General features: G+C 40.0%; 1 protein-coding gene across 1 annotated transcript in view; it reads left to right on the top strand.

The window, feature by feature from the left end:
- zfpm1 (zinc finger protein, FOG family member 1) overlaps positions 1-26706 on the top strand; it is a 295801-nt gene that overhangs the window by 119344 nt on the left and 149751 nt on the right. The window contains 1 exon segment of the mRNA XM_034177133.1: positions 7392-7538. Within this exon segment, the coding sequence (XP_034033024.1) occupies positions 7392-7538 (147 nt within the window).

A 26706-nucleotide genomic window follows, 5' to 3' on the forward strand; every position in this document is an offset into this window, starting at 1 on the left:
ACAGGGATTCATCCGTGAAGAGAACACCTCTCCAACGTGCCAAACACCAGCGAATGTGAGCATTTGCCCACTCAAGTCGGTTACGACGACGAACTGGAGTCAGGTCGAGACCCAGATGAGGACGACGAGCATGCAGATGAGCTTCCCGGAGACGGTTTCTGACAGTTTGTGCAGAAATTCTTTGGTTATGCAAACCGATTGTTTCAGCAGCTGTCCGAGTGGCTGGTCTCAGTCGATCTTGGAGGTGAACATGCTGGATGTGGAGGTCCTGGGCTGGTGTGGTTACACGTGGTCTGCAGTTGTGAGGCTGGTTGGATGTACTGCCAAATTCTCTGAAACGCCTTTGGAGACGGCTTATGGTAGAGAAATGAACATTCAGTACACGAGCAACAGCTCTGGTTGACATTCCTGCTGTCAGCATGCCAATTGCACGCTCCCTCAAATCTTGCAACATCTGTGGCATTGTGCTGTGTGATAAAACTGCACCTTTCAGAGTGGCCTTTTATTGTGGGTAGTCTAAGGCACACCTGTGCACTAATCATGGTGTCTAATCAGCATCTTGATATGGCACACCTGTGAGGTGGGATGGATTATCTCAGCAAAGGAGAAGTGCTCACTGTCACAGATTTAGACTGGTTTGTGAACAATATTTGAGGGAAATGGTGATATTGTGTATGTGGAAAAAGTTTTAGATCTTTGAGTTCATCTCATACAAAATGGGAACAAAACAAAAGGTGTTGTGTTTATATTTTTGTTGAGTGTATAATGGTTTGGGACACAGATTAAAAAAACATGTTCAGACATAGATCTGAAGTATTTTCTCGAATGACTCTTTTAGTGTTCATCTGAAAGTTTAATTCCCGTTTACCCTTCTTTTCAACATTCTTTTAAGTTTGGAAATCTTCATAATTGGAAGCTCTAGGCTCTTTTCATGAACAGTTCAGATCCTTTTTCTTCAGTTCACAACCTAGAAACTTTGGTCATGGTTTTAATTGGCGTTCTTCATGCAGAGATACACATATTGTATGTGGGCTATGTCTTTGATTACTTTTCCATCTCTTGAATGACTCGAGTCCAATTTAGCTGTGGATATCACGCACAGAGCAAGCCTGTAACAATTAATAAGGTTTTAACTTGAAAACGGGCAAATGAAGTCGAATGCGGTGCACTTATCGCTCAGCCCTCCGATCCTTCCTGCCAACTATCCCAGACTGGGAGACAGGAAATGTCTCCTTGGATAAAAGACCAGGCTGTGACTGTGAAACTTTTCCACACCATTTGATGTGTGAAAGCAGCAGTGATGCAGTGATTGATTCATTAAACCAGAGCTGTAATGAGGAAAGAAATCATAATTCAAACTTACATTTTCAACAGCGAGTATAATTGGAATTTTATACACAGACGTTCCTTTGTACAAATGTGATTAAAGGGAAATTAATTGTATGAAAATGTACTTATAGATACTGAAAATTAGATCTAGCAAAGCCCGAATGACATAGTCCTAATTCTAAAAATATTTGCACAGGATCGATTTTTTTTTTTCAAATTTTTTTTAAAATTATTATTATTATTAAGGTCCAGATCTTGCTGTGTTAATTTTATCTGAAATTAGAATGAACCATGCAGGCGTGGAAGTTGAAATTAGCCTAAAGATGTTTCATTTACAAAGACAGAAAGACTTTGTCAGCCGGCGATTGTTTCCGAGCATTATCTCTTCCTGCTTTTAATTGCTTTGGAAGTGAAATTAACAGAATTAGAAAAATTGCCTCTCCCTTTTTCTACAAGCTTCTTTATTCACGGGTATTGTTGTGTGCTTTGTATAGATTGTAGCCTTCTTTGTTCCAGTATTGTAAATATATACGCCCCCAGTCACGGCTTTAGCTCGGAAACAATCCCTCTTCGTTCAACACAACCCAATAAAAATTAATTTACAACCTGTCTGGATTGAGGGAGGAAGGCAGGAAATAATCCTGCTTGTGTTCTGGTGTTAATTTCACTCTGATTTAGTGATTGTAAAGAAGATGCATCGTGCCCACTCGCCTCATCTTTCTGTTGTCTTTCCGTTTTCGTCTGAGTCTGTTGGTGTATTAACCATTTCTGTCTCACCCAAGCACTTCTTAATCCTCTTAAATGAATTGGCTACCATGAATTTCTAATTCCACCACCCAATAATCTCCACATCTACAGCGAATCGTGCCATCTGGAGCAGAATAAGGCATCAGAAACTGGATTTTATGATCACTAAACCTTGACACAGTAATCACTATTGCTTGATCTTAAGATACAAATGCAAAATTACTTGAGCTTTACGTGATAACAAACATGACAATGTTTTTTTTGTCATATTGTATTGTGAAAACATGCTTATCAAAAACATGCTTATTTAGGGTCTGCTCCTTTGTCTGTCATTGACCAAGGCAACGTCTACATCTGAAGTTGGTCTCCGGGCGCCGGACAGTGGCTGCCCACTGCTGGTAGTGATTAGATAACTGTAATTAGGATGGTTAAATGCAGAGGACAAGTTTTGTTGTATGTATATATGTGCAATGACAATAACGATTCTATTCTATTCCATGAAAATCAGTTTGATTCATGAAGCCTTAATCACATTGAACACTGACTTTGGGTGTTTTTTTTGTGGGTTTTTTTTGGAATGTTTTTGAAGTTGCACAGTGGAGAAAGACCTGCACACTGTTGGCCTCCGATATATAAAGTTTAATTCTCTCCTTTTCTCTAATTAGAAAGATTTACCAACCTTGACTTTGTAGATGATTCTGCAATCTTTGGGGAATCATTGGATACTCTGATTGCAGCACTTGAGAGGCTGAGCGAGGAGTCAGAGTGTCTGGGTTTGTGATGGTCCTGGATCAAATTTAAGATCCAGGCTTTAAATGACTTCATGACATGTATCTGTATACGGCAAAAGTATTGAAGTGTGAGAGACATTCCCTTATTTTAGCAGTGATATTTATGTCTCTGAGTCCTTGGTGATTGAGATCAAGAGATGGCTGGAAAAAGGCATGTGCTCACTGGACAGAGGTAATTGGTGATGCTAATAGCTTGGTAGGAGAACAAAGGTCCAAGTCTTTAGTGTCATGGTGCTTCCTGTCTTACGTGACTTAAGGTGATGACTGAATGTCATTGGTACTAAGCCTCTTTGGGTTATCTTTGGGTGCTCCTATGTCAAACGAGTGGTTACTTATGGAGACTGGGATGAAGCTTATCACTTGCATTGTGAGGAAATGTCAGCTACAGCACTGTGGGCATGCGTTGCATTTCTCTGGACATGATTCAGTGCATATGTGCCTATAGTGTTGAGGACTCTAGCGGAGGGAAAAGGCCAAGAGGATGCCCACATTTCACCTGGCTGAAACAGATAGATGGCTACTTTTGAGAGGTGAGGATGGATCGATTTTCTGCCTGGATGGTTCCCTACCAAGACCCAAGGCGGATCTATGGTGTGGTGGATGCAGTGACGTGGCAGTAGGTAGGGATGTGAATCTTATAACAACTGAACTCTATTTGATTCCGATTCTTGGTGTGACGATTCGATTCAGAATCGATTTTCGATTCAAAGAGCTCTGAGAAATAGTTATATTACTTAAAAAATGTTTATGTTTAAGAAAATGCAGCTTTATAAGGTTAATCAAGTGATTCTAAAGATGTAAATTTACTTATCTGCTTTGCTTGTTCAGAGTTGGCTGGCAGTTTAGTGAAGTGATGGAGTGTGCGCTGGTCAGTAGTCGGCAGAGACCGCTGCTCCACTTCTTTTAGCTCCGGGTGATGGTGTAGCATGTGGGCTTGCGGATTTGAAGTGTTTCCGAAGTACTTGAGTTTCATTTTGCAGATTTTGCACACTGCATAAGTCATGTCAAGCTCCTTCTTACGCAGCAAATAATAAAATCCAAAATGCGCCCAAACATTTGCCTTCAGCAAAGACGGTGCTGGCTGAATTAGCTCTTCGCCCGCCATGCTAAGCTGCAGCTCATGAATGTTTGAAGCACGCTGGACCCTCCCCTCGCGGGGACGCTGTAGTATGGAGGCCATTGCCTGACAAACAGTACACGCAGTGAGTAAGCAAGAAAATGTTTAAAAAAATGCTTTTTAAAAATCGATTCTTGGACATTTTGGATCAGTTCAGAATCGTAATAAATAAGAATCGCAATTCGGATGTGAATCGATTTTTTTTTTTTTTTTTTTTTTTTTTTCTGGCACCCCTAGCAGTAGCGCAGCTTCATGTTGGTGGGACATAAATAGGCTAAACTAGCATAGCTCTGGAGATTGAGAACATTTAAGGTTACGTTTTTATCTTTTATTTCCTTTTTGATAAGGTTAGGCTTTCACACCTCCATTAGTTTGTCAACAGGATCACTCAGAAAAGACAAGCAGATTTTACACAAAATGTGTTGTAGCTAGATTATAAAGCAGTACTTAAAAAATAGAAAATCTGCATAGACGGTGAAAGTTATTTTCAATTTTAAACAGCCACTATTATTTTTTAAAGACTTTTAACATACCCGTCTAGTTGCTTTTGCAGTGGTTAATTGTCACAGAGTGAGAACATTACATAGAAAGAGAATTTAAGTCCCATAGAGACTCTGGATAGTTAGAAATTTAGAACATATCTGTGTTGTTTGTGTTGTATCTGTAATTTGTCATCAGTGGGCTAAAATGTCAAACAATGAACACAACTTGATATCATAGTGGGGTAGATGTCTTTTGGAGTATTATCTACGACGCAATTATTTTTTAAAAACACATTAAATTCATATTAACTCCTTCCATTTTTTTTGGTTGTACTGTAATCTTCAAACGGGCTAAAATAGATCAAAAGTACTGTATAATTACTCTGGTCAGCAGGGATTATGAAAGTGTAATTGATACAGATCAGCCCTGCACTAATCACTCTTTTAGCGACACTTTTAGGTATACTGTCATTTGGCTTTAAGGTCCCCCTCGGCTTCTGTTATTAATCTTCCAGATTATACCATTCAGCGTGGCAAATTCTTAGAACCATTTTTGAATGAGGCCAGAAAAAAAAGTTCAGCATCAATGTGTTTAGGGTATTTTTACGACTGTATCCTCAGAAGAGGTTTGCTTAACAATCTGGCCTCCGTTTATTTTTCTGCTCTCCGGCACCATTCTGTTTAGGCCTGCGGAATGACAATTAAACTAAAAATCCTGCCCATTAAATAAACCTAAAGCGTGATATTATTCTGTGATTGTGCGGCGCTCTGGCTCTACAAAGCTGTAGCAGTTTTCTGATATTTCCCAACGTTCATGTGCATGTTAAGGAGCTGACATCAACTGCCTTAAAAAAATAGAAATGTTGTATATTCTATGCAATAATGAACTCTGTTAATTTTGCTGCTATAAATCTCTTGTTATCCCTACATCATTCAACACCACAGCGTTTATATTCAGGCTGTTGATCCTTTTTTGATTCATTTAATGGCGACGTATGTCTTGGTCTTTCAGATACTTGTAGATTAGTCGATTATTCTTTGGTTAACTTGCCAGTAAATCATAACCATGTTTTTTACCATTAACCTTCAATCCTGCATTCAAATATTTTGTCATTTTAGAAAAGTAATAATAATAATAATAATAATAAAAATCCCAACATCTAAAAGATATACAATAGTGTTCAGAATAATAGTAGTGCTATGTGATTAAAAAGATTAATCCAGGTTTTGAGTATATTTCTTATTGTTACGTGGGAAACAAGGTACCAGTAGTTTCAGTAGATTTTCACAAATCCAACAAGACCAAGCATTCATGATATGCACACTCTTAAGGCTATGAAATTGGGCTATTAGTAAAAAAAAAAAGTAGAAAAGGGGGTGTTCACAATAATAGTAGTGTGGCATTCAGTCACACCAGAGACGCGTGGAAGAAAACGGAAAACAGCCATCAAAATGGATAGAAGAATAACCAGAATGGCAAAGGCTCACCCATTGATCAGCTCCAGGATGATCAAAGACAGTCTGGAGTTACCTGTAAGTGCTGTGACAGTTAGAAGACGTCTGCGTGAAGCTAATTTATTTTCAAGAATCCCCCGCAAAGTCCCTCTGTTAAATAAAAGACGTGCAGAAGAGGTTACAATTTGCCAAAGAACACATCAACAGGCCTAAAGAGAAATGGAGGAATATTTTGTGGACTGATGAGAGTAAAATTGTTCTTTTTGGGTCCAAGGGCCGCAGACAGTTTGTGAGATGACCCCCAAACTCTGAATTCAAGCCACAGTTCACAGTGAAGACAGTGAAGCATGGTGGTGCAAGCATCATGATATGGGCATGTTTCTCCTACTATGGTGTTGGGCCTATATATCGCATACCAGGTATCATGGATCAGTTTGGATATGTCAAAATACTTGAAGAGGTCATGTTGCCTTATGCTGAAGAGGCCATGCCCTTGAAATGGGTGTTTCAACAAGACAATGACCCCAAGCACTAGTAAACCAGCAAAATCTTGGTTCCAAACCAACAAAATAAATGTTTTGGAGTGGCCTGCCCAATACCCGGACCTAAATCCAATTGAGAACTTGTGGGGTGACATCAAAAAGCTGTTTCTGAAGCAAAACCAAGAAATGTGAATGAATTGTGGAATGTTGTGAAAGAATCTTGGAGTGGAATAACAGCTGAAAGGTGCCACAAGTTGGTTGACTCCATGCCTCGCAGATGTGAAGAAATCATGAAAAACTGTGGTTATACAACTAAATACTAGTTTAGTGATTCACAGCATTGCTAAAAAAAGCAGTTTGAACATAATAGTTTTGAGTTTGTAGCATCAACAGCAGATGCTACTATTATTGTGAACACCCACCTTTCTACTTTTTTTTTTTACTAATAGCCCAATTTCATAGCCTTAAGAGTGTGCATATCATGAATGCTTGGTCTTGTTGGATTTGTGAGAATCTACTGAATCTACTGGTACCTTGTTTCCCATGTAACAATAAGAAATATACTCAAAACCTGGATTAATCTTTCTAGTCACATAACACTACTATTATTCTGAACATTACTGTAAAATCCAGAAAATCCTAAGATACAAAAAGGCCAAAAATTCAATCCTAACATGTTTCATAGGGCAGCAACTAACAATTACTAGTTAATATTTTGTGATTAATCTACTTGTTTTTGGTCCAAAAATGTCAATCAGTGTTTTTCAAAGCCAGCGATATTCAGTTTACCGTCAGAGATGAGTTAAAAAAATTCACATTTGAGAATTTGAAATCAGACAATTTTGAAAATCTAAAACAGTTGGCAATTCATTTAATCATCAGTTTAATTGTTGGAGCTCCTATTGTAGTTTGCCTTCTTCTTTTTGAATGATGTAAATATGATCTTGGTGGTTAATGTTTTTTTCTTTTCATCCATTTAACCCTGCAGGTTCTCTAGGGGACCTGGATAGTGGCGAGGAAACCACGGCAGACAACCACAGTCTATCAGGAGAGGAGGGAGGAGCCTCCGATCCGGATGATTCGGCAGAGGGCGACAGCTCCAGTCCGCCACCGTACACGCCGCTGTACAGCGAAGGTGAGAACGGCTGAAAATCCACATAACAGCCAAAAAGAAAATAACCTGCATGACGGTAAAAGGTATATTTAATGGAATGTGAATTGTTTCTTTTTGAACAGAGGAATGTTTTTCTGTCAGTGTTTCGCAAATAATTCGGCATGTGTTGCCTAAAAGTGTCAGAATGGAATTTAGGTGGAAAACAAATGTGGAAACACCACTGCAAAGCGTATTTTAGGTTTCAGTACCTGAAACAAATTTCAGCGTCACTCTGTGCCATCCGGTCAACAAAATTATTTCTTTAAAAAGAGAATATCTGTCCATTTGACGTAGTACATTTTGATTGGCTCAGCTGTGGCAAAAGAATAACACAAGTAATGTGATTGGATGACATGATTATTATTCAAGATCTGTATTCCTGTTTAACCAGCATGTTTAAGGTGTTGTGCATCTGTGAGGACAAAGAGAATGCACACTCAACTCAACTCAAACTTTATTTATAGAGCACATCTAAAACAGCCGAGGTTGACCAAAGTGCTATACACATTAAAACAAGATACTCAAAATGCAGCAATTACAATAAATAATACAAAAATACATAACACAGTGCTATAAATAGAATTGAATAAATTAATTCAAATATAATTAAATTAAAAATTTTGCCAGTAGCCCACTTAAACGTGACTAAAAGACAGAAAAGAGGTGAGTCTTTAAGGAAGATTTAAAAACCTCGAAACAGGAATGCCCCTCGAACCCCTAGACCAATATCATAGGTGAAAATAATTTTGCAACATCACTCTGTTTCTTTACCTTGTTCATAGTATTATCCATGAAATCACAAATTTTTATTTATATTGCACCAAATCTTAAAAACACATAATCTTGAAGCACTTCAGGGCATGTATCCACAAAGCAGCATAAGTCTAAGAAAAGCTCCTAGTGACAAAATCTTAGAATTCCTCAAATTCTTAGACATTTCTTAGAATTTTCCCTTGGTAAGATGAAAGTTGTCCGCAAAGCACCTTAGGTCTTAAGAGAGTTCCTAAGGTGCCAAACTGGTAAGAGTAGAGAAGAGGACTTTTAAGAAGGCTAAGAGTGTCTTAAGCAGAGAAGATGGCAGAAAAGACAGAGGAAGCAGAGATATTCTCCGTATGTAGGATGACAGTGAGTCAGTAACACGCTACTGGCTTGAGCTACGTAATTTGACTTAATGTATTTATAAGTTCTTTAGGTTATTGTTATCATGTATACACTGTTATTATTATTATTATTATTATTATTATTGTTATTATTATCAGTATTATTGATACTGTTATTTTATTATTACTTCTGTTTTATCATTTAGGGAATAAATGATGTGTGTTTGATGGTTTGCGGACGTTCAGGTTATATGGTCGCAAATAGAGCTTAAAAAGGAGTTTTACAGTGACGCATTAGTGGAGCTGTAAAACGGCTATTTGCGACGTATAACAGCATGAACATCCGCAAATCATCAGACACAAGGGGGTTATTCCCATTCTCATGCAATTCCATTGTTTACACGGTTTATTTTTCTGTAGGTAATTCGGTCGGCGAGGCTTACCGCCGAGCCAAGGCAGCGTTGTTCCAGCAGCAGTCAGGGCGCGAAGTAATCTATCAAATATGAAACAGTAACTCTGTATCAGAATCCACATCAATACTTTCATATGGTAGCTTAAATTCACCCATTTAGGCGGCAGCGTTGGTACGCGACTTTCTCTCACTCTCAGCTAACAGCGCTAACAGCTAGCAGCGCACGCAGCCAGTGTTCTGTTGAATTGTGTGTATCATCGCATAAATCGACAGCTCCGTGTCCTGACAATCAGAATCAATCAATCAATCAATCAATTTTATTTATATAGCGCCCAATCACAACAAACAGTTGCCCCAAGGCGCCTTATATTGTAAGGCAAGGCCATACAATAATTACGGAAAAACCCCAACGGTCAAAACGACCCCCTGTGAGCAAGCACTTGGCAACAGTGGGAAGGAAAAACTCCCTTTTAACAGGAAGAAACCTCCAGCAGAACCAGGCTCAGGGAGGGGCAGTCTTCTGCTGGGACTGGTTGGGGCTGAGGGAGAGAACCAGGAAAAAGACATGCTGTGGAGGGGAGCAGAGATCAATCACTAATGATTAAATGCAGAGTGGTGCATACAGAGCAAAAGAGAAAGAAACACTCAGTGCATCATGGGAACCCCCCAGCAGTCTAAGTCTATAGCAGCTTAACTAAGGGATGGTTCAGGGTCACCTGATCCAGCCCTAACTATAAGCTTTAGCAAAAAGGAAAGTTTTAAGCCTAATCTTAAAAGTAGAGAGGGTGTCTGTCTCCCTGATCTGAATTGGGAGCTGGTTCCACAGGAGAGGAGCCTGAAAGGTGAAGGCTCTGCCTCCCATTCTACTCTTACAAACCCTAGGAACAACAAGTAAGCCTGCAGTCTGAGAGCGAAGCGCTCTGTTGGGGTGATATGGTACTATGAGGTCCCTAAGATAAGATGGGACCTGATTATTCAAAACCTTATAAGTAAGAAGAAGAATTTTAAATTCTATTCTAGAATTAACAGGAAGCCAATGAAGAGAGGCCAATATGGGTGAGATATGCTCTCTCCTTCTAGTCCCTGCTAGCACTCCAGCTGCAGCATTTTGAATTAACTGAAGGCTTTTCAGGGAACTTTTAGGACAACCTGATAATAATGAATTACAATAGTCCAGCCTAGAGGAAATAAATGCATGAATTAGTTTTTCAGCATCACTCTGAGACAAGACCTTTCTAATTTTAGAGATATTGCACAAATGCAAAAAAGCAGTCCTACATATTTGTTTAATATGCGCATTGAATGACATATCCTGATCAAAAATGACTCCAAGATTTCTCACAGTATTACTAGAGGTCAGGGTAATGCCATCCAGAGGAAGGATCTGGTTAGACACCATGTTTCTAAGATTTGTGGGGCCAAGTACAATAACTTCAGTTTTATCTGAGTTTAAAAGCAGGAAATTAGAGGTCATCCATGTCTTTATGTCTGTAAGACAATCCTGCAGTTTAGCTAATTGGTGTGTGTCCTCTGGCTTCATGGATAGATAAAGCTGGGTATCATCTGTGTAACAATGAAAATTTAAGCAATGCCGTCTAATAATACTGCCTAAGGGAAACATGTATAAAGTGAATAAAATTGGTCCTAGCACAGAACCTTGTGGAACTCCATAATTAACCTTAGTCTGTGAAGAAGATTGCCCATTTACATGAACAAATTGTAATCTATTAGATAAATATGATTCAAACCACCGCAGCGCAGTGCCTTTAATACCTATGGCATGCTCTAATCTCTGTAATAAAATTTTATGGTCAACAGTATCAAAAGCAGCACTGAGGTCTAACAGAACAAGCACAGAGATGAGTCCACTGTCTGAGGCCATAAGAAGATCATTTGTAACCTTCACTAATGCTGTTTCTGTACTATGATGAATTCTAAAACCTGACTGAAACTCTACAAATAGACCATTCCTCTGCAGATGATCAGTTAGCTGTTTTACAACTACCCTTTCAAGAATTTTTGAGAGAAAAGGAAGGTTGGAGATTGGTCTATAATTAGCTAAGATAGCTGGGTCAAGTGATGGCTTTTTAAGTAATGGTTTAATTACTGCCACCTTAAAAGCCTGTGGTACATAGCCAACTAATAAAGATAGATTGATCATATTTAAGATCGAAGCATTAATTAATGGTAGGGCTTCCTTGAGCAGCCTGGTAGGAATGGGGTCTAATAGACATGTTGATGGTTTGGAGGAAGTAACTAATGAAAATAACTCAGACAGAATAATTGGAGAAAAAGAGTCTAACCAAATACCGGCATCACTGAAAGCAGCCAAAGATAATGATACGTCTTTGGGATGGTTATGAGTAATTTTTTCTCTAATAGTTAAAATTTTATTAGAAAAGAAAGTCATGAATTCATTACTAGTTAAAGTTAAAGGAATACTCGGCTCAATAGAGCTCTGGCTCTGTCAGCCTGGCTACAGTGCTGAAAAGAAACCTGGGGTTGTTATTATTTTCTTCAATTAGTGATGAGTAGTAAGATGTCCTAGCTTTACGGAGGGCGTTTTTTATAGAGCAACAGACTCTTTTTCCAGGCTAAGTGAAGATCTTCTAAATTAGTGAGACGCCATTTCCTCTCCAACTTACGGGTTATCTGCTTTAAGCTGCAAGTTTGTGAGTTATACCACGGAGTCAGGCACTTCTGATTTAAAGCTCTCTTTTTCAGAGGAGCTACAGCATCCAAAGTTGTCTTCAATGAGGATGTAAAACTATTGACGAGATACTCTATCTCACTTACAGAGTTTAGGTAGCTACTCTGTACTGTGTTGGTATATGGCATTAGAGAACATAACGAAGGAATCATATCCTTAAACCTAGTTACAGCGCTTTCTGAAAGACTTCTAGTGTAATGAAACTTATTCCCCACTGCTGGGTAGTCCATCAGAGTAAATGTAAATGTTATTAAGAAATGATCAGACAGAAGGGAGTTTTCAGGGAATACTGTTAAGTCTTCAATTTCCATACCATAAGTTAGAACAAGATCTAAGATATGATTAAAGTGGTGGGTGGACTCATTTACATTTTTGAGCAAAGCCAATTGAGTCTAATAATAGATTAAATGCAGTGTTGAGGCTGTCATTCTCAGCATCTATGTGGATGTTAAAATCGCCCACTGTAATTATCTTGTCTGAGCTAAGCACTAAGTCAGACAAAAGGTCTGAAAATTCACAGAGAAATTCACAGTAACGACCAGGTGGACGATAGATAATAACAAATAAAACTGGTTTTTGGGACTTCCAATTTGGATGGACAAGACTAAGAGTCAAGCTTTCAAATGAATTAAAGCTCTGTCTGGGTTTTTGATTAATTAATAAGCTGGAATGGAAGATTGCTGCTAATCCTCCGCCTCGGCCCGTGCTATGAGCATTCTGGCAGTTAGTGTGACTCGGGGGTGTTGACTCATTTAAACTAACATATTCACCTGCTGTAACCAGGTTTCTGTAAGGCAGAATAAATCAATATGTTGATCAATTATTATATCATTTACTAACAGGGACTTAGAAGAGAGAGACCTACTGTTTAATAGACCACATTTAACTGTTTTAGTCTGTGGTGCAGTTGAAGGTGCTATATTATTTTTTCTTTTTGAATTTTTATGCTTAAATAGATTTTTACTGGTTATTGGTGGTCTGGGAGCAGGCACTGTCCCTACGGGGATGGGGTAATGAGGGGATGGCAGGGGGAGAGAAGCTGCAGAGAGGTGTGTAAGGCTACAACTCTGCTTCCTGGTCCCAAGCCTGGATAGTCACGGTTTGGAGGATTTAAGAAAATTGGCCAGATTTCTAGAAATGAGAGCTGCTCCATCCAAAGTGGGATGGATGCCGTCTCTCCTAACAAGACCAGGTTTTCCCCAGAAGCTTTGCCAATCCACATCAATACTTTCGTATTGTAGCTTAAATTCGCCCATTTAGGCGGCGATGTTTGTACGCGACTTTCTCTCGATGTCAGCTAACAGCTAGCAGTACGTGCACTCTCTCTGTCGAATTGTGCTTTTCGTTGCATAAATCGACACTTCACATTTGACATTCAACAGGAATGACATCTCATCAGAACACTGGTCAGGGCGCAGAGTAATACATCCAAATGTGAAATGGTCAAATATTTTGCCACCGTTACCCCGATATTATAGGGTCTGAAATCTCACACGATTAACCAATCAGATTCATGGAAAAAATGTAATTGGATTAGAATTGGAATGGAATATAATGGAATTTACAATGGAAATAAATGTTTTACTTTCTTGTGTCATGCATGTATTTTATCATATTCACAATTATATTATGTACTCACAATGAACGTACTAAATAAACTCACGCACACATGCACGCTAAACCAAACATGCACATCACAAATCGATTTTCCATGCCAGATCGGTCAACCGCCATCAGTGCTGTTACCCAGCAGAGTGCCGGTGGAACCTGTGCTACTTTTTGGTGAAGATGAAGAAGAAATGTGAAACTGAGAGTCTGTACTTTGAAAGTTGGCAGTACGAAGGGAGAGAGCTAATTGTTATGGTGGAAAAGAGAAAGGTAGACCTACTGTGAATACAAGAGGCCAAGTGGAAGGAAAGTAAGGCCAGGAATATCGAAGGTGGGTTCAAACAGAAACAGCATAGAAGTACTTCTGATGGAAGAGCAATGAAGAGGGCTGGAGATGAAGCAAGTGTCTAATGGTGATGAATGTGAAGTTGAAAATTGAAGGGGTGATGGTGAATGTCATCAGTGCATATGAGAAAAGGGATTTCTGAAGTAAGTTAGATGAGGTGTTAGAGAGTGCACCCAAGAATGAAAGAGTGGATGTATTGAGGGAGGACATGCAGGGGGTTGGTGTGACAGAAGATGATACAGGGTGCGAGATGGCGGAAGAAGGAATATAATAATCATAATAACAATCGTCTGCACCTGAGGTCCAACTTGATGAAAGACTTAGGCCTTATCTGGCCACTGGGCTTCTAGTTGACTCGTGTTACTGCTAAAAAAAAAAGTTTTCTGTAAATAACCTCAATGAGACAATACAATAGTTTTGAAATACGACTGTGACACAGTGGAACATGAGTACCTCTTCAAGTTAAATGACAGATGTGTAGTTTGCTGGCAGTTAATGATGGTTATTACAAGATTTATCTCCCAATCATGAGTTAGAGTAATTCTTTCATCAGCTGTCGTCTCGCAGAAGTCGCACATGAAAACAGATGGCGGTGCCACGGTGAGGTTACAGCGTTCTACACATAGCACTCCTTTATCTCTATTGTGTCTGAGCGAATAAAAAGGAAGAAAAAAATTCTCTGGGTTCAATCTTGGCTCCAGTGAATCTGCCCCCCTCCTGCACCTCTTGTACTCTGTGATAGCGCAGTTTTCACTCATATTCTTTGACTTATTCAAGATTTCACCAGCTGTGTGTTTTTTTTTTTTTAATCTCAAAAATTTCTGCTCTTGTGAAATTTTGGGCCTGGCAGCGATAAGCGTCTGTTGGTTGGCTCGGTTTGATAAACCCATGGAAATTCTGTCAGGTGCTAATCGAGACGAGATTAGAGATTAGGTGTGTGTGTCGGGTAAGCGGGGCTTGAGTATGTGTGTCGGGTAAGCGGGGCTTGTGTGTGTCTGCGTTAGATTGTACAAGTGAAGATGAGAGAATTCAGCCAGACGGCACAATTTGAGCAACTTTGTATGTCGATAACAAACCTACTTGTCTTTGTTTCTCTCTGTCTCTCTCCCCCATCACACTGTTGATTTTCCCCTTCCCTCAATTTACTCTCACTCTCTCTCTCTCTCTCTCTCTCTCTCTCTCTGTGTGTGTCTGGGGTTCCTCGGTTGCCCAGTGCTACCATTATCACTCTGTAAATCAGCCATGTTTGACGAACCTGCTCTTTCAACCTGGGATCAATACCAGGTCTTTATCTGGCCGGTGCTGGCTAATAAAGGCAAGGCCTCTTATCCACCATCTGGAAAAGAGAGAGAGAGAGAGAGAGGGAGAGGGAGAGAGAGAGAGAGAGAACATTCTACCAGTAACTCGGTGCATTAACACACACATGCACTTACGCTCAAGTTTATTGAGGTAGCCTTCGCTGTATTTTTCCTGTAGTGCGGGGCTTTCATTTTTTTCTCCCTCTTTTTCTCAGAATTGTGCTACAGTTACAGCAAGCCATCGCTGTGCAAGAACAAGTGCAGCAGCGCCCCCCCCCCCCCCCACACACACACAAAACAATCATAGTTCACATCACAGGAAACCTAATACAATCTACTGTGAGGCCAAGTCATCACCTGACCTCATTTTGACCTCTAATTGCTGTGCTGTCTTCTTGGCCAATGGGGGGCAAACAGATCATCATTGCCCAAATGTTTGTAGCCGTTTTGTCTCAAAAAGGGGGGGGGGGGGGGTTGTGTTGTACATTTTGTCTTATCTTTAAACAAATATATACATTAAGGCGATGAACCCTCAAAAACAAATACATGGTGGGCAGTGCTTGACTTTGGTGGTCACCAGACCTAGGCTTCGGGGGGGGGGGGGGGGGGGGGTACATTTTATGTACTTATCTACGTAAAGTTTCAAAACCATCCATATATTGAGAGATTGAGAAGTAAGAAGTATCAGCTTCTTCACTTTACCCTCGGGAAGATTTTCAAAATCTTAATCTCTCCTGCATTCTAAGGCAAACTTGGAAGCTAAATAATGACTAGTCAACTTCTAATACACCATTTCTATTTCCAAACTCTGAAAATCTTCTTTGTCAGTTTTCAGCAATTGGCCTTTGTTTATTTTTATTTTTGTGCAAGATCTTTTAGACAACATCTTTCTCATGTTTTATCACACCTTTGGCCAGACTATGTGTCCATCTGTCCCTCTAATATATCTGTTTGTCTGTTCGCTAGACAAGCAGCTAAGGAATTTCCTTTTTTTTGTGTGTATTGCTTTAAGTGGAGAGAAGCTGCTGCTGGCTCCACCTTCTTTTTTTTGCTACTTCTGCATCATTAACCCCTCACAGGAAAATTAACTTTGCCTACGGTGTGAAAACAAAATCAACATCCTTGATAGTGGGAGGTGGTATAATAGATAATTGTATCCTTTTCTACTAAATGCTCAGTTCACAATGTGTTAAAACTGTCATACCACTTCAGAGCAGGAAAGGGATGCTATGCTATTTACACCATGCTAACAGTAGTTGCCTTCTTTTTCTGGACGGCTTCAATGCTGTGCTTTCTGCTGCTATATGTGGTGCTGCCCCTAGTGGTGAACCAAAAGGTGAGCAGGAGTAGCTAAATAAGGTTCCTGGTCTTTCAATAAATATGTATTTTAAGGTCAGCAGTGCCACTTTTTTTTACTAATATACAAGGTTGCCTCAAGGCGCTTCACACAAGTAAGGTCTAACCTTACCAACCCCCAGAGCAACAGTGGTAAGGAAAAACTCAAAGACCAGACTCAAAGGGGTGACCCACTGCTTGGGCAATGCTACAGACACAAAATACCTCTTTGCAGCACCTCTCAAACTCCATCAGTTTGGATGGGGAGCTTCGGTGCACAGCCATTTTCAGATCTCTCAAGACATGTTCAATTCACAGAGTTGTCCTGAAGCCGCTCTTTTGATATCTTGGCTGTGTGCTTAAGGTCATTGTCCTGCTGAAAGATGAACTGTCACCCCAGTTTGAGGTCAAGAGCGCTCTGGAGCAGGTTTTCATCCAGGATGTCTCTGTACATTGCTGCATTCATCTTTCCCTCAATCCTGACTAGTCTTCCGCTGTTCTTGCCGCTGAAAAACATCCCAACAGCATGATGCTGCCACCACCATGCTTCACTGTAGGGATGGTGCCTGGTTTCCGCCAAACATGACGCCTGGCATTCACACCAAAGAGTTCAATCTTTGTCTCATCAGACCAGAGAATTTTGTTTCTCATAGTCTGAGAGTCCTTCAGGTGCCTTTTGGCAAACTCCAGGTGGGCTGCCATGTGCCTTTTACTAAGGAGTGGCTTCTGTCTGGTCACTCTACCAAACAGGCCTGATTAGTGGATTGCTGCAGAGGCGGTCGTCTTTCTGGAAGGTTCTCCTCTCTCCACAGAGGAATGCTGGAGTTCTGACAGAGTGACCATCGGGTCCTTGATCACCTCCCTGACTAAGGTCCTTCTCCAATGATTACTCGGTTTTGATGGGTGGCCAGCTCTAGGAAGAGTCCTGGTGGATGTTAACTTCTTACATTTATGGAGGATGGAGGCCACTGTGCTCATTGGGACCTTCAAAGCAGCAGAAATGTTTATGTATCCTTCCCCAGATTTGTGCCTCGGACAATCCTGTCTTGGGAGGTCTGCAGACAATTCCTTTGACTTCATACTTGGTTTGTGCTCTGACATGCACTGTCAACTATGGGATCTTGAATGAATGAATGAATTAATTAATTTATTTATTTATTCAGCACACACAGATCCAAAACAAAAAGAAACTTACGAAGAAAGAAAACAATCCAACAATGCACCCATGCATTCGAAAGGGTGGAGGCAGAAGCAAAAAAGCCCACCCCTTTAACCAAAAAAATAAAAATTATACATATGTATATAAAATGATACATATACCCATGATAACTAATACAAAGTATAAATTAATCCATAAACTAAAATTTCAAAAACACAAACATGCACACAGCAGTGCACCAAAAACAAATCAAAAGCGATAAACCTAATTCATCATGCTATAGCAAGTAATCAAATAATTTTTTGTAGATCCTTTTAAAGCCAACCAATTTACCAAGTGATTTTATGTTATCCAGGCAGTTGTTACAAATATTAACACCTTTAACAGAAACACAATGACTTTTTATCAGAATGTGAATCTTTGGTTTCTGAAATAATAATGTTCCTCGCAAATTAAAACTGGAGTCCCTCATCTTTAACAGGTCCTGGACATGTTGTGGTAAATGTTTATTTTGTACTTTAAGCATAATTTGTATTATATCATCAATCAGTTCCCAAAATTTTAAAATATGTAAACAGACAAACAATGGATTTGTTGGCTCATGATATGGTTTCTTACTAATAATTCTTATAGCTTTCTTCTGAAGTAAAAATATGGGATTTGTATTAGTTTTGTAGGTGCTTCCCCAAACTTCAGTACAGTAGGCCATGTATGGAACAAGTAATGAATGATATAAGGTAACTCATAGAGTATTGGGAGAGGAAGTCTTGTGCTTTACACAAAATGGCAATGGATTTTCACATTTTAGATTTGACATAATTTAATATTTTTTTGTTTTCCAACTTAGTTTATCATCAATAAAGACCCCAAGAAATTTAGTTTCATTTACAAGTTCAGTTTCAATATCGTGTACTCATAAATTTCTACATAAATTCCTGGGCTTATTTCCAAATATGATACACTTTGTTTTACCAAAGTGAAGTGACAATCTTATATGTAGACAGGCGTGCATGTTTCTAAATCATGTCCAGTCAACAGAATTTACCCCAGGTGGACTCCAATTACGCTGTAGAAACATCTCAAGGATGGTCAGTGGAAACAGGATGCAACTGAGTGCAAATTTGAGCTTCATGGCAAAGGCTGTGAATACTGATGTATATGTGATTTTTTTTTTTTTTTTTAATAAATGTGCAAAAAAACTCAAAAAAATTTTTTTCCTCACACTGTCATTATATTGTATGTAGAATCTTGAGGAAAAAGTTAATTTCAACCTTTTTAGAATAAGGCTGTAACACACAAAAAATGTGTAAAAAGTACAGCGCTGTGAATACTCTCTGGATGCACCGTAAGATGGACCATCAGGGCTGTATTTAAAGTAGCCACAGGTCATCTCTAGTTCATTAATTATATCGCTTCTAAAACCGCTTGCCTGTGAACACAATGATTTGACTGCATCTCTGCCATCAGATGCAACAGCATGGGTGCCTCATGAGACAAAAAAGTTCTTTAAATGTTCATAAAAGGGAGGTGTAAGTACAGATAAAAGGGAGAAAAGGCTGAATTAAAGACACAAAGAAGAGAGAAAATGGAGGGTTGTAGAAGTTCGGAGTCGAGATTGTTGGGTGACTTTGCCCTGCAGGTGTGACAGGGGAAGTTCAGCTTATCTGATTGATGGAGACTGTCTTGCTACGGTTAGGGAGGGAGGGAGATGGGGAGGAAGGGAGGGGGTGGTTTGGCAGAAAAGTGTCTGTCGACTCCTCCTGATACCTGCCTCCCTGTCTGAGATGATATGGGAGATAATATTGATAATATTAAACGCAATAACTGTGTCTGCAGCTCCCCCTCCCTGGCTTCAGCCCTTGCAGGATAAAATCAATGTGCCATTCACTGTGATTTATAGCTGAAAATAATGGCACTGTTTAGATGGGGGGGTACAGTATGTCACTGTGCATGAGGGTAAAAGGTGGACGTGACGTGAAGGCGGATGCTGTGTGTACGCGTGAGACCGCCTCTCCGTGCGCGTGTTGATTTATTTGACGATACAGATACAATCTGTCAACTGTTACATTAATAACGGCGGAGTGCGGAGGCGTCACGTGACGGTGAGGCGTTTATGGCCAGTATCGATCGGGCGCTATCGCTGTTTATCGGAGCGGGAAAACAAGGGTAAACATGGCCTTTGTGCAGACAGATGAGGCGTTCTGGGTAGAGGCTGAGCGCACAGTGGGATTTGGAGAGGCGGTTTAGACAAACCGAGGAGTGGATGAACCACACAGGAGGCAGTATCGGCGTGTAGAACGTTACCGTGGCAATGTCTTTTTGCAACCACTAAGCATTTTTTCTTCCTTTGCAGTTTCCGGGCAGCTGAGCCTGAGGGTTATTAGTTGCTTCTGTGCATCGTGTCCGAGGGTCACAGAGACTCATCTGCACCTAGATTCACATTTTTATTTATTTATTTTTTAATTAACTGTATGTCCTGTAGACTTTTGTGGGAATGTGATTCTGCAGTTTTTGCAGCTGAAAGTATTTTCTGTCACTCACCTCGCCATCTACATAGTTAATTGATTTCTTTTTGTTTGTGTACAAATTCTCAAAAAGTAACAGATGAACTTTAGATGAATTGTGTCAGGATATGGTTTTTTGGATCCAGGAAAAATTGAGCAATTTTTATTATTTTTGTGTTTTCTTCATTACATTACCATTGTCCTGTGATTGTACAACCCATCACTCAGAGGGAGGAGGAGTAAGAGGAAGACAGAGGACGGGAAGGAGAGGAACAGTAGTAGCCAGTAAAACAATAGCAAGCAGTATTTCTGGTATTTATATTTGTGTATTCATATTTATATTTATATTTGCAAATTGCTTTTTACATTCATTTTTGAAACTCTGTGTGCTATACAATGTTACTCAAACCTCAATTTCCCTGAGGGAGTCTTCCCAAGGGATTAATAAAATTCTGTCTGGTCTAATCTAATCTAATCTGATTGTGAGATCTGATTTTATATTGGGTTTTTTTTGTTTGTTTTTACCTGCATGGTTCTGAATGACTGCACCCTCTGATGTTGTGGAATTTGTGAAGCTTTATGTATCTTGTGCCTTGTGGTCTCAGGATGCAGACATACTTTGTTTTCCTGGGGTTAAAACGGAATTCACAGACTGCAGAGCTTTTGCATCTCTTCACTGCCTTCCTTTGAGATCAGATTTTAAGGTTCTGTTACTAACCTATAAAATTGTTCATGGACTGGCACCTCCCGTACTTAGCTGACCTACTTAAATCCTACATACCGGCCCGGGCTCTGTGTTCTCAGGGTGCAGATTTACTTTATGGCCCTAGGGTGAGTAAAAAGTCTGCGGGTCACAGAGCTTTCTCTTCTCGTACCCCAGTTCTATGGAATGATCTCCCCAGAGCAACAGTGGTAAGGAAAAACTCCCTCTGAGGAAGAAACCTTAAGCAGACCAGACTCAAAGGGGTGACTCTCTGCTTTGGCCATGCTACAGACATAAATCACAAAACAATTTACAAAACAAATATACATGAAATGCTGTTGGTGCACAGGACAGGAGGGTTTTCAGCACAAATACCACACCCATCTCTGGATGCAGCTGCACCTTAAACAAAGAGAAAAAAACAATCAGGCATCACAAAGACAAGAAATACAGTATAATTTGTCAGCATTAAACAACAAGAAAAACAGGAAATGCTAAGGTGATCGCCGGCCACTAGCCCTAAGCTTGACTAAAAGACCCAGAATTTAGGTAAAGTTGGGGCCGCGGCCCGCTCCGTTTCCTAATAAAATTAATTAAAAGAATATACAACAAACACAGAAATAAAAGAATAAAAAGCACAGAACTATACTATGCCAGTATGCTAGCCATACAAAAGGGAAAATAAGTGTGTCTTAAGTCTGGATTTGAAAGTCTCCACAGAATCTGACTGTTTTATTGACGCGGGGAGATCATTCCACAGAACAGGGGCACGATAAGAGAAAGCTCTATGGCCTGCAGACTTCTTAGTCACCCTAGGGACACAAAGTAGTCCTGCACCCTGTGAATGCAAAGCCTGGGCCGGTACGTAAGGTTTAATTAGGTCAGCTAGGTAGGGAGGTGCCAGTCCATGAACAATTTTATAGACTCATAGCATTTTTATTTATTTATTTCCTTTATATTTTATTTATTTACTTTATATAGCGCCAAGTCACAACAGAGTTGCCTCAAGGTGCTTCACACAGGTCTAACCTTACCAACCCCCAGAGCAACAGTGGTAAGGAAAAACTCCCTTTGAGGAAGAAACCTCAAGCAGACCAGACTCAAAGGGGTGACCCTCTGCTTGGGCCATGCTACAAACATAAATTACAGAAATAATTCACAGAACAATTCACGGACAAATATACAAGAATTGCTGTTGGTGCACAGGACAGGAGGATCGCCAACACAAACACAACTCCCATCTCTGGATGGAGATGCACCTTAAACAGAGAAAAAATAGAATCAGGCATCAGAAAGACAAAAAATACTGTATAATTTGCCAGCATTAATCAACAAGAAAAACAGAAGAAATACTTAGGTGATCGCTGGCCGCTAGCCCTAAGCTTCACTAAAAGACCCAGAATTTAGGTGAAGTTGAGGCCGCGGCCCACTCCAATTATTAATAACATGAATTAAAAGAGTAAAAAGCATAAAACAAAACTGTACCAGTATGCTAGCCATATGAAAGGGAAAATAAGTGCGTCTTAAGTCTGGACTTGAAAGTTTCCACAGAATCTGATTGTTTTATTGACGCAGGGAGATCATTCCACAGAACAGGGTCATCTAGGTAGGGAGGTGCCAGTCCGTGAATAATTTTATAGGTTAGTAGCAGAACCTTAAAATCTGATCTCACTGGGAAAGGAAGCCAGTGAAGAGACGCCAAAATGGGTGTAATGTGGTCAAACTTTCTGCTTCGTGTCAAACGTCTAGCTGCAGCATTCTGAACCAATTGGAGACCCCTAATGCTAGACTGCGGTAAACCAGAAAATAGAACATTGCAGTAGTCCAATCTAGAAGAGATGAACGCATGGATCAGGGTCTCAGCATCAGCCATAGACAGGATGGGACGAATCTTAGCTATATTTCGCAGGTGGAAGAAAGCAGGCCTAAGACAGACCCCTGAGGAACCCCAAATTTCATGTCACTAAGGTTAGAGTTAGTGTTACTGTACAAAACACAGTGAGAGCAACTGGTCAAGTATGACGTCAGCCATGCAAGGGCACTCCCAGTAATCCCAAAATGATTTTCCAGCCTATCAAGTAGAATATGATAATCCACTGTATCGAATGCAGCACTGAGATCTAACAGCAACAGAACCGTGGTGGTGTCTGAATCCATTGTAAGCAGAAGATCATTCACCACTTTAGTGAGAGCCGTCTCTGTGGAATGATATTTTCTAAAAGCAGACTGCAGCGGCTCAAAGAGATTATTCTCAGTAAGATAGTCTACAAGCTGCCGTGACACCACTTTTTCCAGAATTGTAGAGCAAAATGATTTGATAGATTTGATATCGGCCGATAGTTTTTCAATACACTGGGGTCAAGATTAGGTTTCTTAAGTAATGGTTTAATCACTGCAGATTTGAAACATTTAGGAACAGATCCAGAAGTTAAAGAAAGATTAATCATTTCCAGCACAATCGGCCCAAGAGTGGGTCACAGGTCCTTAAACAGTTTTGTTGGTATAAGATCAAATAAACAGGTTGTGCTTTTTGTTGACGTTACAGGTTTCGTCAGCATGTCTAGAGAGATACCATCAAATTCTGTAAATCTAGGTAATACCTCAGTAGTGGTGCCCACCTCAATAGCAAGGTGTAGTGGCTGGGTTAAGGCATGCTGGGATATGTTCAACCTAATATCTATTTTCTTCTCAAAGTAATCCAGGAAATCTTGTGCTGTAAAAGGAGAGCGAACTACAGGTGGTTGTCCATGAATAAGTGTTGCCACCGTGTCGAACAAGAACTTTGAGTTATGCTTATTTTTGTTGATCAAATCAGAGTGGTAGGTCCGCTTTGTGGCCAATAATGCATGCTTATAGTCTAAGATAGCATCACGCCACGCAAGGTGAAATACTTCTAATTTTGAACAACGCCATTTCCGTTCTAGACCTCTTGCTTTCTCTGTTTCTGCCGGGCCATGAGCAGCTGCCTGCCGAAGCGCGAATCCATCCGAACGTCTTTCATTACAAAATTCATTACAAAATCTCCTTTAACAGTGGAATGTCCAGATAAACTGCTGATCCCGACCTCTTCTGAAACTTCTCTGTTCTCTCACGAAGTCCTGGGTCAACAGAGGCTTAAATTTGGAAGTTTTGAGCTCGAAACAGGCTGACAACGGTGGCTCGGAGCGCGGCGCGTCCTCCGGCTCCGTGGGTTGTCCTTAAAGCGACAGTAACACTCCATAATCTCATCAGCCCTTAAAATTTTCACCGAAAACCAGCTGAATTTCTCGAATGGTGTCCACTCGGATGTGCCTTACAGTTTCTGAAAAAATTTTGATCAAGCAAAGCGGCAGTCTCTGAGCCATTCCTAAACAATGAAAAAATAGATGGGAGGGGTGGACCACTCCTCACTCAAAGCCTGCCCACAGGCTAATGACGCAACCGACAGGCGTGAAAAAACTCACGCATGCGCACGAGGGTTCAAGCTTGTCTGATGTAATCGCACGTGATTCAAATCCATATAGTTTTTGAAAAAAATAAAAAGGTCGGTTTCTTTTCTAATAGACCACGTATTTCGCAGGTGAAAGAAAGCTGTCCTCATAATATTTGTAATGTGGAGGTCAATGGACAATGTAGGATCAAAAATTACCCCAAGGTTCCTCACTTTGTCAGTGTGATGTATGACACATGAGCCTAGGCTAAGCGTTAACTGGTCAAATTGATGCTGATGTCTCACTGGACCAAGAACCATCATTTCAGTCTTATCAGAGTTTAAAAGGAGGAAGTTTCTATACATCCAACGTCTCACTGAAGGCAATCTTCTAAGGATTTTATGTGAATGAGATTACCAGCAGTTATCGGCATGTATAACTGACTATCATCAGCATAGCAGTGAACGGTAATCCCAAAATGCCGCAATATGTGCCCAAGAGGTGCTATATAAAGGATGAAAAGCAGGGGGTCTAAAACGGACCCCTGTGGAAACCGCAAATTTCATGTCACTAAAGTTAGAGGTACAGTTACTGTACAAAACACAGTGAGAATGGACTGGTCAAGTATGACGTCAACCATGCAAGGGCACTCCCAGTAATCCCAAAGTGATTTTCCAGCCTATCAAGTGGAATATGATGATCCACGGTATCAAATACAGCACTGAGATCTAACAGCATCAGAACCGTAGTGGTGTCTGGTGTCAGATTCTGTAGAGACTTTCAATTCCAGACTTAAGACACACTTATTTTCCCTTTCATATGGCTAGCATACTGGTATAGTATGGTACTATGCTTTCTAGCCTTTTAAATTCATTTTATTAGGAGACGGAGTATGCCGCGGCCTCAACTTTATCTAAATTCTGGGTATTTTAGTGAAGCTTAGGGCTAGTGGCCGACATTTTTAAAGGGTTGTAATAAATTAAGCAAAGTTTCTATAATGAGTTGAAATGGGATGTGAGTCCAGAATGTTGTTAGAACCTTAGACCTCAACAATTTTTAGAGGAACTCAACCCTTTTATTTCCTGTCTAATTATGTAATTTTTTAAATGTTATTTTACTGTATTAATGTAATCATAAATTGTTTAGGTTCTTGTTATCATATACACATTATTATTACTATTATTATTATTATTATTATTACTTGTATTTTGTCATTTGATTTTGAACTTTACAAAATAAAAGCACGGATGCACGCACGTACACAGACACCACTTCACTTTTAATATATAGATGATTTACTGCCCCCTGCTAGAATGACGTGTGAGTCCACAATGTAATTATCAATGTCCATTGTTGACTGTTGTTAACTAATATCCGTACTTTCTCCAAAAATGTTAGTCCTGTCAGTGTTCCGTTTTGATGGCGTTCATCCTTGATCCAACAGCAAATGTTTATGACATCACAAAGGACTGATGGGTAAAGACAGAAATCTGACTGCCCTCCTCGTCTGCTGCTTGGTGGAACATCATTAGCGATACCATATGTGTCCTGATTGAGTGTTCTTCTAATGAATCATTAGCTGAATGACAAAAAATTAATTGATAGAATTTTGATAATGCATTAATCTGTCTCTAACCTGGCAACAGTGGTGCTGGAAGCCGTGTGTGTGTGTGTTTCTCACTAGCTGTGAAACCATTTGGAAGCAAACCTTTTTTTCTTTCAGCTTCACTGCTCTACTGGCTTTGGTGCTTTCTTTTGGTTAACACGAATTCAGAGATTTATTTATTAATTTAAATTGCTTGAGGCGATATCACTTGAAAAGTGTTTTCAAAAATGTGCAAAAATGGAACATTCCATATCTGGATTTGCACAAAAATGTTGCACAACTGGTAGGCTTCATCAAAACCAGAGTATTGGATCATTAGAAACCAGTATCACAGTTTAGTTAAAACTCACCAGTGATTCACGGAGAACGGCCTCAGTTAGGAGCCGTATGTGAGTTTCTGAAATGAGTTCAGACAGCTTTTGACTTTTCTCTGAAAGTAACTTGCAGATTAATAGTGAAATGTCTGTGATCCAGATTCGTGCAGTCAGCTTCGGCCTCGTGTTATCCTTTGGTTTGCTGATTACATAAGAGCAGAGATTTCCACTGCTGATATCCTGAGGTGATGCAACTATTAATCTAATCTAAATAATCACTAGCTGTTAATAAGAAGGGGAGTCAGCGGTATGATGAAGCGGCTGATAACGGCCACAAAGTCAAAGTTCAGAGTTCACATATGGTACACATGCATAGATAAACACATCATGCACCCGCGTGCAGAACTACGCATGGATCTCGGTAATCAGCGATCAATGATGAGAATATCAGTGGTGATTGAAGGAACGCAGAAAGTGTCAAACCCTCTTAAATCTTCCTGAAAACTGAACTCATCAAAAACAGACTCCCCCCCCCCCCCCCCCCCCCCCAAAAAACAAAACACCAGCAATGAATCTTAAGGGCTGTGGATTTAATAATCAGATTCACTATGTTCAGGTACTAGCTTTTGTTGGAATTTTGTGGAG

This window comes from Thalassophryne amazonica, chromosome 8 (assembly GCF_902500255.1).
Source record: "Thalassophryne amazonica chromosome 8, fThaAma1.1, whole genome shotgun sequence".
Taxonomy (NCBI): domain Eukaryota; kingdom Metazoa; phylum Chordata; class Actinopteri; order Batrachoidiformes; family Batrachoididae; genus Thalassophryne; species Thalassophryne amazonica.